The sequence below is a fragment of the Sceloporus undulatus genome, chromosome 6, assembly GCF_019175285.1.
Source record: "Sceloporus undulatus isolate JIND9_A2432 ecotype Alabama chromosome 6, SceUnd_v1.1, whole genome shotgun sequence".
Classification (NCBI taxonomy): domain Eukaryota; kingdom Metazoa; phylum Chordata; class Lepidosauria; order Squamata; family Phrynosomatidae; genus Sceloporus; species Sceloporus undulatus.
Genome location: NC_056527.1, coordinates 97,708,198 through 97,721,303, shown reverse-complemented (window position 1 = coordinate 97,721,303; position 13,106 = coordinate 97,708,198). Strand labels below are relative to the sequence as shown.

The 13,106-nt window shown below is 41.1% G+C and overlaps 1 protein-coding gene across 1 annotated transcript in view; it reads right to left on the bottom strand.

Moving 5' to 3' along the window:
- The window catches only part of CPT1C (carnitine palmitoyltransferase 1C), a 43,266-nt gene that overhangs the window by 12,115 nt on the left and 18,045 nt on the right, over positions 1–13,106 (bottom strand). Inside the window, 7 exon segments of the mRNA XM_042476297.1 lie at positions 2,229–2,336; positions 2,454–2,531; positions 3,090–3,227; positions 4,997–5,098; positions 6,726–6,897; positions 9,267–9,406; positions 13,091–13,106. The exon segment at positions 13,091–13,106 is cut by the window's right edge and continues 11 nt beyond it. Of these exon segments, the coding sequence (XP_042332231.1) occupies positions 2,229–2,336; positions 2,454–2,531; positions 3,090–3,227; positions 4,997–5,098; positions 6,726–6,897; positions 9,267–9,406; positions 13,091–13,106 (754 nt within the window).

The following is a 13,106-nucleotide window of genomic DNA, read 5'->3' as shown; positions in this document are numbered from 1 at the left end:
TGCTCTCCAGGCTAGGACATTATCTTGGGCAAATCCTGTGATGGCAGTTTGGGCTTTATATAGGAACAAATCACTTCCAGACCTGCTCTCATTTATTTGCTGCATACTAATCAAAAGCCAGTGATGTGGCACAGCAAGAGTGTTAGAATTAGGGACCTAGTAACTCTTCTCACCCAGCACTGTTTCTGCAATCAGCACTGTGTAATGCCAACTTGCTTCCCCTCCAAATAGTATTGCCAGGTCCTCAAAATACCATGGGACAGCTGAAATTCATGACAATAAGAAGGTAGTCATTAATAAGTTTGTGCTCTGTCAACCTAAATATCAAATGAAAGTATTAATTTCAGTTAACTTTCCCATGTATTTCTCTGTAAAATTAAAACATTCTGTCCACAGTTATAAATTACAAGCTTCTCACATTTCTATCACTATACCCCCAAATATAGGCTTTTTGCCATCTTGTTCAGTCTGTAAAGGAAAGCTTTCCAACTCTGAAATAGGGGGCAAGGTGACACCTGCCAATCCTATTAGGGACAAACTTTCAAGTAAAAAGCATCCCTTATAATATGTGGCAGCCCTACGTCCAAAGCTGCTATTAGGCCCATTGCAGGAAAATACTTATTTCTGTGCCTATATTGTTTGCTTGACAGGGCTAGCACTAACTTGATGGCAAGGGTAGGACAATTTAGCTAAAAGATTGGAATCATATGCCCATTCAGATGTTCTTGAACTGCAAGTCTCATTAATCATTGCCATTGCTTGTGCTAACTATATGGCTGAAAGGAGTTGCAATCAAAAAATGTCTTTAGACCCTCATGTTGCTGAATCCCACTTTAGGTTAAGAAATCAGTGGGGAATGATGATTTAAAAATGCTAAATCCAACTAATCAAAAGCTCATCCCCTTGGAATAGCTGTTCCAGTCAAACTCAGATCTCTGTGCAGAAACTATAACCTTTAAAAATAAAATCTGGATCTAATTGTGGCTCTCCTCCATAAAAGCAACAAGCTCCATTTGGGCACTTGCAGTGGAGACATGAGCCTATACCTCATGTCAGGCAGCATAACATAGTGGTTTGAAAGTTCGACTATGACTCTGGAGACCAGGATTCAATTCCCAGCTCAGCCATGAAACCCACTTGGGCAAGTCACATGCTCTCAGCCTTAGGAGAAGGGAATGGCAAACCTCTTCAGAACAAATCTTGCCAAGAAAAGCCCATGATAGGGTTGCCTTAGCTTAGGGTCACCATAAGTTGGAAGCAACTTGAAAGCTCACAACAACAACATACCCCATAGGGTTCCCATCCTCAGCAATTTGGGGGAAAGGGTTGGGATGTAAACATGCAGAATAAACAGTGACTTTGTAGATGACTAGTGTGCCACAGGGGCCATGCCTATGGTCATCATAGCACAAAGTCTCAATCACATAACATTGTCAGCAATTTGCTATGTCCAAAGTGATGGTGCAGAACTTATTGTTTATGGACTGGGTTAAACACAACACTGAAATTAAAAGGAACCAGGAATATTCCAGAATTTTTAAAGATCAAACTAAAACATTTATCTAGAGGCAGAGAAAGAGAAGGGAAATAGTTTAAAGGAATCTTCCTGAACCTGATGCCTTTCAGATGGATTGAACTACAACTCCTATTTTCCTCATCCAGGATGATGGGAAATATGACACAATACATCTAAAAGGCACCAGATTCCAAATGGGTGTTTGAAGAGTGAAAGGGGCAAGATTTTGGTAGTTTTATAAAATTTTATTCCCAGTGAAGTTTATGTTGTGCTTCTAATCTTCCCTCATTCAGCAGGCTGAGGGAAACTCCCCAATATTTATTCATTATTTATTTGCAGTATTTATATCCCACTCTTCAGCCATTAAGACTCTCAGAGCAATTTACTGATTGTTAATTTAACACTTCCCTGACCTCAGGCTTACGGTGTAAAATGGCATGACAGAAAAGGAGAAGAGAATGGCTGTGGGGAAGGGAATCAAGTCCAGCAGATACTACCAATTCTTTTCTCCATCCAAGGCCAAGGAGGTGGCAGTTGGAATGGAGGAAGGCCTTTCATCTGCCTCAGGGACTAGGCATGATAGAACTGTGTCTGCCTCTTCTCTCCCTCCAAGGCCATATCCCACCCTTCAGTCTAACTCTACCTCTCCATTCATCATCTAGAGCAGCCATACTCTCCACCCCACTCCACCATGGATTTTGATCTCACTCACTGGCTTGATCTCCTCCTGTGTGAGTTTCCGTCGATACAACATCATGGCATAAACAATATTTCCAGCACGAGCAGCCTGGACTGGAGTAGGGGTTACATAGATGAAATCCTAAAACAAATGTGTGTGAATAAAAGGGGAACACGTGTGGGTGGGTCAGATAAGCTTAAAAAGATGTTTGTCTCCCCCTCCCCCCGAAATAAAATTCTCACAGTTTCTGAAACTCACCATGACGTAATAGTTGCTATTTACCATCAGGGGTCCTCTGCCACGGAGATACACATATTCTTCCCACCAGTCACTTACCTGGAAAAGGGAGAGGGTTGGGGGGAGGGGGAAGATTTGAAATGACACAGAAATATACAGACCATACCCAGGGCTAATGCCCATAGAGCCCCTTGTAAGGGCTTCTATCTATCCCCACATCTGCCGCCAAATGTGATGATCATCCCCCTAGCCCACTACTATGGCATCAAATGTAGGGACCTTCTAGATGAGTGAAAGACTTTTATTTGTCTAATCCCACCACTAGACACCATTACCCGTAAATAACTGATGCCACCAAGCATTCCAATAACCCTTGTGTAGTTTTTTCAGAGGCACAAATGTATAATACGAAAAAACAGAAGTTCAACACACAGTTAAAAATTACTCATTTAAAACAACAAAAACCTGACTACAAACATTTTTGAAATCCTCTTTAACTTTCACCCATCCCACCATTCCATACTCTTCTTACCCCCTCGCAATAGATTGTTACCTTATTACATATACTAGACCTTATCTACAAAATGATATTTTACCTTAATTTGTCTAATAAACAAAACTCCATAAGATCATTCCCCTCTACCCCTCTTCACTCACGTAGTTGACTGCCCACCAAGACTTGAGCTTCAGGTACCACTGCAAGCGAGATCCAAGAGTATGTTCAAAGTCACGGGCAAGTCCTGTCATCCGCTGGAATTCATCATCTGTCGTAAGCGGTCGTATGGACTCCAAATACTAGAGGGGATAAAGAGACAGGATCAAAAGTTTAGGGTTTGTTCTTTGCTCCAGCCCACCTCTCCCATAGCCAAGAAACACATCTGTCTTCATACAAGTCTCTGCAAAAGCATTTTGTATGTGAGACCCTGTAGAACTAAAAGTAAGGGTCCCTGCAGATATGTAGTAAGTCCAAAAGGAAGGAAGAGGAGTGCTGGAGCCTCCCAAAAATATATGGCAACCCCATTTCATGTAGATTAGTGTAGTTTCTATTTGTTTATGTGCTAAAAGAAAGAAAGAAAGAAAGAAAGAAAGAAAGAAAGAAAGAAAGAATTTGAAGAGGGAATGTAGTTTCACGGTAGAATGCAAGCTTTGCATGTACAGTAGCAAGTTCCGAGTTTAATCCTTGGCATCTCTGGGTAAAATGGATAAGCAGGATTTGCACCAAAAACTGCAGAAAGAGGTGCTCCTAATCAAGATTCCAGACAGGTATTCCCTTTCCCAGGATTGTTGCTGTTGATAGTGGTGTGTACCTCCAAGTCATTTCTGACTTATAGCAACCCTGAGGCAAACCTATCACAGGAGTTTTCTTGACAAGATTTGTTCAGAAGGGGGTTGTCCTTGCCTTCCCTTGAAGCCAAGAGAGTATGATTTGCTCAGGGCCACCCAATGGGTTTCCATAGCTCAGCAAGGATTTGAATCTTGATCTCCTAGTGCAACATACAAACCATTACATCACACTGGCGCTAACCTTCCCAGGACACTATATTCCATCTGCCTTCCCCTGTTTTTATCTCCAGTCATTTGTGAGCGTTCTATGATCACTGAGCATGCTCAAAGAGCAAGGTCAAAAAGAAATATAAGACACATCTGAAATAAAGTAGACAATTGTCTACTGCAATGAGACCCCACAACCAAAGTGGAAGATTGCAGTTATGTACTTCATCACATGGGGGCAGTGATCAACAGTTCCTTACAGTCACACAGAGACCAGGAATGTGGGGTTCTTCATGGATGGACAAGTCTTATGCACAGGGCAAAAATATTTGACAATGATTCATCTTTGTATTTAATGTATAAGATTTTTTAAATTAAAAAAATAACTAGAATCCGTGGGGAGAAGCATTTTGACAAATACAGAGATTTTAAAAGGCACAGAGGAGCAAATTTAATCCTTTTCTCTCCTACTGCAATTATGAGGAATATCTGTCTTTTCAACTGGTATTTGGTTTGGAGGTTTATCCTTCCAAATGATGCCCCACAGTCCCAAGAGATAGCTGAAAAATAAGCAGGGCAGGGTGGGCAAAGTAGTTTTGTGCTCTGTGTGTGTTCCATGAAGTAAAATTTCCAAACAAGCAGTGTTTGCTTGTAGTACAGTTTGCAGCAATGTAGTCCAAATCCATCATATTATATTCTGTCTTGCTTTTAAACTGCAGTCAGCCCTCTATGTCCACGATTTTTTTTTATTCATGGATTCAAGCATCCATGGCTTGAAAATATTCAAAAAATATATAAATTCCAGAAAACAAACCTTGCTTTTGCCATTTTATCTATGGAACACCATTTTACTATCTATTACATTTAAAGAGACTTGAACATCCCTGGATTTTTGTACAAAGAACTAAACCTAAGTAGATACCAAGAGGCCATTGTATTGATATTATTAGACAACTGATAGCCAGAGATCTTGCTGATTCTGCTACAAATCACCCATAGATCTACCATAAGATACTAATCTCCTTTTTGTCCATCCCTGACCTAGAGGGAGAAAGAACAAGGAACAGACTCACCCTCTGCATAGTGTCCTTAAGGGCAGGAACAGATAAGCGAGGCAGTGAGGCCTGGTAGCTATACAGCATAGGCTTCCGCCCAGAAAACATCTTCACCAGCATCTGTTGAGGGGTGAGCAGTGAGGAGGAGAAACATCAGACAAGCATCAAAACAGAGTGGTACTTCCTTCTCTCCATCACCTTTCTTAGCTTTTACAGGCAGTTCCCCCACCCCACCTCATATCAATGGCCTAGTCCACACTGGAGTGGTAAATCTCTGTATGGGCTAGAAATGATGATTTGATTACAGCCCTGAGAAGATTCTGGCCAACATAGTCACTAGCCATGCTGGCTAGGGGTTCTGGGAGTCATAGTTTAAAAATGTAATTTTTCCAAGCTCTGGTTTTCTATATTAAAACAAAAACCCTAGACATCAGAAGGAAAGGTTGCAGCTCAGCCTTCTCCCTGATAAGTAGCTAGTCTTCAACATGCACAAATGTGCATATACTTGGGTGCATTTGTGAACATTCAGCTATGAGAGAACAAGATAATTTCTGCTTTCTTGTTTCCACAAGTAGTTTCTCCAAAGCCAGCCTTATCATTAGGCAGAGTGAGGCAATCACCTCAGGCAGAAGAGAATGAGAGGCAGCAGAGCAATTCCACTGGATGTTCCTCTGGAGCACTCCCCGCCACCACCATCACATTCATTCCTCTGTCTGAGAGCAGAGTTGTGTATGCTACAACAGCCTGTGCTTGAGTACAGTGGAGGATATTGTCCTAGCACCACTAATCAGGTACTACCAATCCAATTGACTTTGTACATGGAACAGAGAGCGAGCATCATCTTTGTCTTCAAAATATCTTAAATCAGCTCTGGGCTTTTAAATTATATAATCTAGCTTTGCTGGAGTTTAGATCTTTAGCATTCATCAGGCTTCCAGACACCCCATCCCAGGTCTTGCCCCATGGGAATTAAAGCCCAACTTCATGGGACTTCTATGCACCAAATCAATTTCATTCCACTCTAGCAGCACTGATGGCACATTAGAACTGTAGTTCCCCATATTATAAACCTCATACAATGTAGCTGCTAGATTCTAGCATATGCTAGAATATGCAGTGGGACACCCAACCACTGCCATTACATGTGGCTCACAGGCTAACCCCTCTGTAGCTCTAACCCAATGATTCCCAACCTATGGTCTTCCAGGTCTTTTGGACTTCAACTCCCAGAATCCCTATCTAGCTTGAACAACATTCAGGAATTCTGGGAGCAGAAGTCCAAAACATATGGAGGACCAAAGTTTGGGAAACATTGCATTAACCTATAACAGCTACTTTTGAGGCATAAGCTTATTTGAGGACCATGTAGTTTACTAAATCAACAGGCCAAATGAACCCCAGCCAGGGTCTCCTAAGAGAGTTTGTTACCTGAAGGAAAAGATGGAGCTCCCCCCTCCCAGTCCATGTACAGAAGCTAACCATAGAGGCAGCTGAATCTTACTTCAATTCAGGCAATAGGATAATGTCTTCCACAACATCTGAGAACAGCAGGTTAGTTTAGGAGGTGCACAGTTGGCCATGTAGTGGAAACTGCTTTGCCTCTTAATAAGTCAATAACCCTCTTCATGACTCAGTATCTGTTGCATGAGATAGATCTAATGTCCAGCAGCTGCTATCTGATTCCACCTCATAGCATGTTCTTTTCAGCAGTCTGCCTCCAACAGCAAGCCTATCCTGCAGTACATACCAGCCAAACCTTTGTGGTATTGGACATCTTCCCATGCTCCTCATAAATCCAGCCATGATAGCACAGCAGCATTTTGAGTATGCTGCGCATGGTGATAATGAGGGCCAGCCAGAGGCCTGTGGAAAAGATTGTAGCACTGATGACATTCAGGCCCTGGTCTGACAGATATTCACTGGGAACAACATGGGAGATGTGGAGAAAGAGAAAGGGAGGAGAGAAGAAAAAAACATATAAAACTTTTCTTTATGTTTTCTTTTTACTGAGTGAAAGGACTCAAATAGAACAAATATTTTTACATAGATATCATAAATATTCCAGCTCATTATTTCAAGTACATTATATAACATCCTGGTCTTCCTGTCCTTCTATTCGTATTTCATCTTTCACATTTCCTTCTCTTCATTTCACATACTTATTCCCAACATTTCCTTCCCTTATCCTTCCTTTCCTTTATTCATCATCCTTCTTCCATTTAGTCCTCCCACCCCATTTATTCATTCCAACCATTCTGTCCTCTCACTTCTTCATACCCCCATAACACTTTCACATACCTTCATATCACTTTCACATACCTCCATAACATTTACACATACCTTCATTAACGTACTTCATCATTCAATCTCCCTTTCTTTCTACCAATATCATCCCATTTTACTATCCTTTTGATTTTCTTGACAGTAATACACTTTCATTTAACTCAGTCAACTTTCTCTCTGTTCATTCCCTCAAAACTCTACTATACTATGATAAACATATAAAACTTAAAGTCAAAAGAAAAGTCACTTTACTAAACTATTAACACATAAAAGAATTCTAAGAATCTCAGCCTTTTCAGCCTTTCCCAGCCTGGTGCTCTTCAGATGGGTTGGATTACATCTCCCAGAATCTTCCGGCCAGGCTGGTCTGTCTTGTACAAAGTAGGGCAAAGTGCAGCCCTCCAAGGCTGTTTTTGCAGCCCTTGGCTCCTCTAGATTCCCCAGAGTGACTCTTTCGTTGCTCTTTCCAAGAGTATTGACTCATATGGAAGCCTCCAGGAGTGGGAATTCATCTTTTAAATACCTGTAGGTATAGCAAGCAGCCTCCATTCTATTTAACATCTAAAAATTCCTGTTTTTCAAAATGAGAAGTAGACCAGCCTACTTTCAGTTTTGTTTATTTTATTTTGGGGGCATTCGGGGCAGTTCATGCTGCCTTTAAAGGATCCCAGGAGCAGAAAATTGGCCCTGGACTCATGGCAGTAAGCACTCCTGGTCTAGTATGTCATACTAGTCTCTAGCATATCAATCCATCTCCAAGAGAGTAAGTGGACAAATACTCCTGAGATGCTAATAAGCAAGGCATGCTGGATAAAGACATCTTCCATTAGTCCCATTTTAGAATCAGGTAAACTGTATAAACATAGAACTTTGTTTAAAGCCACTGAAGCAAGTGCCATTGTATTAGCATCCTGTGGTAGCATACCTTTCAAAACCTGCTAGCAATCTAGTCATCAAATGAGCTATTGTTGTAAAATTCTGATGGGGAAATAAATTCTATTTACTCTTTCCATCAGGCATACATTCCAATTTAAGCTATATTTTTAATCACTTAAGGATTCCCATGTTAGTCATCCTACTTTTACTGTAGGGAGAGAAAAGGGTCTCTTGAACTGTATTTATATATTTATGAAGATTTGCAGAGTTGAAGATTATTATTATTATTATTATTAACCTTTATTTATAAGATCAAAAAGATTCTGCAGATGAAAAGTTGTCTACCTTATTGCTGCCTCCTTTATTTTCTCCTAGTGAAAACTATTCATTTTTATCTTGTCACACCCCACCTTGTGCTCACGATGCCTTTGTGGGCACCTCTACCTTTCAAGAAACTCCTTAACCACAGTGCAAACCAGAGATGCATAGCAGCCTTTGGCCCATATGCAACTTTCTCCAACATTTTGTGACTACATCAAATTACAGCACAACAGAAGGAGAAAAATGTAATTTTTCCTTTAATTTTCCTGCTGTACTGTCAAACTTCAGCAGCATAGTGGCAAAAATCTCTTAGACATGAATATTCTTGCTCTAAAACAAGATATTCAAGGAGTGTATGGCTTGTTTTGAAGCTAGGTACACTCCTGGAACTGCTAATTGGCTTTAAAATAAAATATGCACTTCTTGTACACTTTGTTTTAAAGTACAAGTACAGCACCTCCTTTTTTTAAAACTGGTGACAGAGTAACAACATGGATGTGGGCAGCCAGGTAGTGAGGCGGCAGTGTATCCCCCTCCAATCTGAAAAATTTCCCTATAAACCACAAATTGTTCAAGCAAATCACAGTTCTTCAAGTTCAGATGTCACAAACTATGGCTTGCTTACTTTTGCAAAGGAAACAGAAAGGAAAAATCTCATGAATATGAAACTCACTGTGGGTTGTTCTCAAAGCAAGAAACAACATCTTCCCATTGTCTGAACCAAGTCTTCATATGTTTCAAGCCGAACAATTTTAACTCATCATGAGTGATCAGCAATATCCACCAGGTGTCCATCCTCTCTACATACCTGACTGGTAGGTATTCCTTGATCTTTTCAATCATGCCCATGGAGGGGTCCAGGCGAGAGTATTGGGTCACCAGGATAGCAGTAACTATGAACAACCAACTGGAAGGGCTGGCAGGGTACACACTTGTCACAAAACCATTCTGTTGGAAGAAAGGTCACAGAAAAATGCAAGTGAGGAATAGTGGGACTGAGAAGAATCTGAAAGGTTTCAAAATTTTGTTGAATTGCAATTGCTGTAGTTTTTGAAATTATGTAGCCCCTTCTGTAAAAAATATGGTTGATGGGTTGAAATTTTTGTCCAGTTCATTGTCATTAACTCATCTCTTTGCCCTCTAAGGTAAAAAAAACACACTGCAGAAATAAACCAGTTTGAGACCACTTTAACTGTCCTGGATCAGTGCTACAATATTCTGGGAATTGTAGTTTATTGTGGCATCAGACCTCTCTGACAGAGGAGACTAAATGTCTCACAAAAATAAAGTTCCCACAATTCTCTAGCATTGAGTGAGGGGTGAAACTGGCCTCAAACTAGATTATTTCTGCAGTGTGTTTAATTTTAACTGAAGTCAATGGTATGTTATTTCCTGCAGAAGGAACATGGACTTCTGCAAAGCAGGAAGACTGAACTTGATAAACTATCTATTTTGGTCTTAAAAACAGGAGATACCTGTATTCCAACTTCAGGGAAGAAAACATTTTGTCTCTGCTAAGTGAAAGCAGAAATCCCTGACACTAAATTATTTCCATTTCTCCTAACTGAGGCGCGTTACAGACGGGCCCATGAGGCGCTGTCATCGTGCGCGAGGGGCGGCACTTCCTGATGCATCTTGCCCCTCGCGCGTAATGACTACATCAAAATGGTGCTGCCGCATATGGATGGGTGCCGCCATTTTCACATAGCGGACGTTCTGCATCCGCACGTCACACGGCGGAAGTGACGCCGCGAGTGCGCAACTAGTGCCTCGCAGCGTCTCTTCCGGGGCCCAGGAAGGAGCGCAATTTTCACACTCCTTCTTTGCTGCATCCTTTGACAAGTTGTGTGCGACTGTAGGGCACGGCGCTCATCTCCGGTACTAAGCCAAAGAGCCAGCGTTGTCAAAGACTATTCTGTGAATCATGTGGCCATCTTGAATGCACAGAATGCTGTTTACCTTCCCACCAAAGTGGTACCTATTTGTCTACTTGCATTTATATGGTTTCAAACAGCTAGGCTGGCAGAAGCTGGGACTAGTGACAGGAACTCACCCCATCACGCAGCACTTGCCAACCTTCCAATCTTAACTGCTGAGCCACCAAATCCCTGTAATTGGGATCCCTATAAATGGGCTTTGGAACAATTAATGTTTTTTCATTTTAAAAAAAATTGGAAAATTCTAACATTTAATAACCAGAGTGACTGTGATCTTTTTTTCATTTCATTTTATTTTTTGCCTGTTAACAACCATGCTCCCCATATCCAAACTATACCTACCATCATTTACTCAAGCAATTTTAACAGAATTGCGTTACTGCTTCACTTTTGGACCACCCCCATTTCCTTTTAGTCATTTAATACACAGTTCTGGGGTGAATGCAGATCTTAAACAGTAATCTTACACCTTCAATCTGGGAATAAACCACCATGAATCTAAGGGGATTTATTTTTCTGTGGACACATACATAATTGTGCTGTTAGTACACAACTGAGTGTAACAATCATTATTTATATAACACTTTTAAGTGTTCAAAAAAGCTGATAATTGGCATTTTTCTAAAGCTACTTTCCCAACATACTACAAATCCCATCTGGCTGGCGAGAATGGTATATTGCCCAATACACCTGTTGTGGAAGACTGGTATAGAGGCTTTGGCGTTTATGAGACAAGGGAAATTGGAAGTATAATCCAATGGCAATCCGAACGCAATCATGGGGTTTAACATTATTGCGTGATAGACTACCACACGCAAATTCGGGCAATGGGAAGTCAGTCTGAGAGCAATCATGGGGTTTCACGTTATTGCATGATAGACTACCACACGCAAATTTGGGCAATGGCATGCTATTTTCAGGCAATGGGAAGCCAGTTCGAATGCAATTCGCATTCACGTAAATTTGCTGAACTAGCGAATTCACGTAAATGCGTTCTGGCCCCACTTTCTTTTCATTCGAAATTAAGAGAAATTCCTCATGTATGATAAGGTCCTTTGAGTGTTTTAAGTGCTTCATGTGCATTTTGTAGTTGTAATCAACCTTACAACAGCCCAGTAAGATCAGTGTTATTACCCCTCTAAAGCAACTATGGCGCGTTACACACCACCATAAGGGACGTCCTTAGGACGTCCCATTTTGAAAAAGGGGCGTCTCTTCCAGACACCCCTTACCCTATCATGGACAGAGTCCGTGACAAATGACAGTGGCCGTTCCACACAGCCGCCGCCATATTGACGTAGCAGACGCTGTGCGTCCGCACATTGTGCCCTGGAAGTGATACCGCGAGTGCGCGACTAGCGCCTCGCAATGTCTTTTCCGGGGCCCAGGAAGGAGTGCGATTTCTGAGCTCCTTCCTCAGAGCATCCGGGACCCACGTGGTTTGGCCGCTGTGGCTCCCGGACGCTGCAAGCGGTGGCGGCGGGAGAACGACGCAATCCAGCGGTATGTAACCCGCCTTGAAATCAGGAGAAAAGGCAAAGGCTGAAGAAGACTCTTATCTAAGATCACCTAGTGAGTTTATGGCACAGATGAGACTTGAACACAGGAAATCCTATTAGCTTAATTTCTTAGGCCAAAATCCAACACACCTTTAGTGAAGCATAAGTCACATCAGCATAGTTTTGCTAGATGTCACATTTATTTAACTGATGCTATGACCTAGAGTTCATTTATTCAATTGATGCAACAACCAAGTGCCAATAAGCTCCCACCAAGTCAAACATGAGAGAGAAGATTCTGTGTATGCTTCAGAAATTATTACCTGCCCTTAGGACCACACTTAGTATAACTACATTTGCAACTATTTTATACTAGCATAGTATCCCAGTAAGATTCCAAGCAATGTGTTCCACTTTCCCCATATACTAAGCTAGTACTATCATCTCCATATCACAGATGGAGAAGGCACTTTAGGGATACCTAAGGAATTCTTGGATTACTGAACAAAGAAGTTGTGGAACACACTGAATTATTAGAGAACAGAGAGTGGGATATAATTTATACTGCAGGCAGTCTCTGGTAAACCCATGGTTGAGTTCCCTGAAGGTTATTACTAAAGTATCACAGACTCTCAACTTCTCTGGCCTCACTCCAACTTGGATAAACATTGGTCTCAATAAGTACTCACAAGTCTCAACTTCCATCTACACCTACTCCTTTCCTCACTGAGACGCCAGGATGCTTAACTCTTAAGCATATCTATTCCTTTCAACCCACTCATCTCTACTGGCTTACAATTTAATTCTTTGTAAGACTTTAAAATGGAAGATTGCAGTTTTCAGGAATAAACTGAAACAAAAGAAGATCTGAAGATTTAGGATTAACATACATGCCAGGGCTTTCTTAATGGTGGTCCTCCGGTACACAAACTCTTTTCTTTTAGAGCTTCAGTTGTCCCCTAAACTCTTGTTTCAGGCACTAGTTAAAAACATATTCATTTGTACATGTGTTTGTTTTGTCTGCAATATGTGATGTTTAGATAGTTGCCATTTGTGCTTTTTCATTGTCTATTTTTATGTAGATGGTTGGCTGCCTTGAACACCTTTGAGAAAGGGTGATGCATAAATTAAGTTAATAATAATAAACATATTTGCAAAGTAACACTTGATTTTTAATTTCTGGATGCCTGACTTACTCTCAGCTGATTGAGT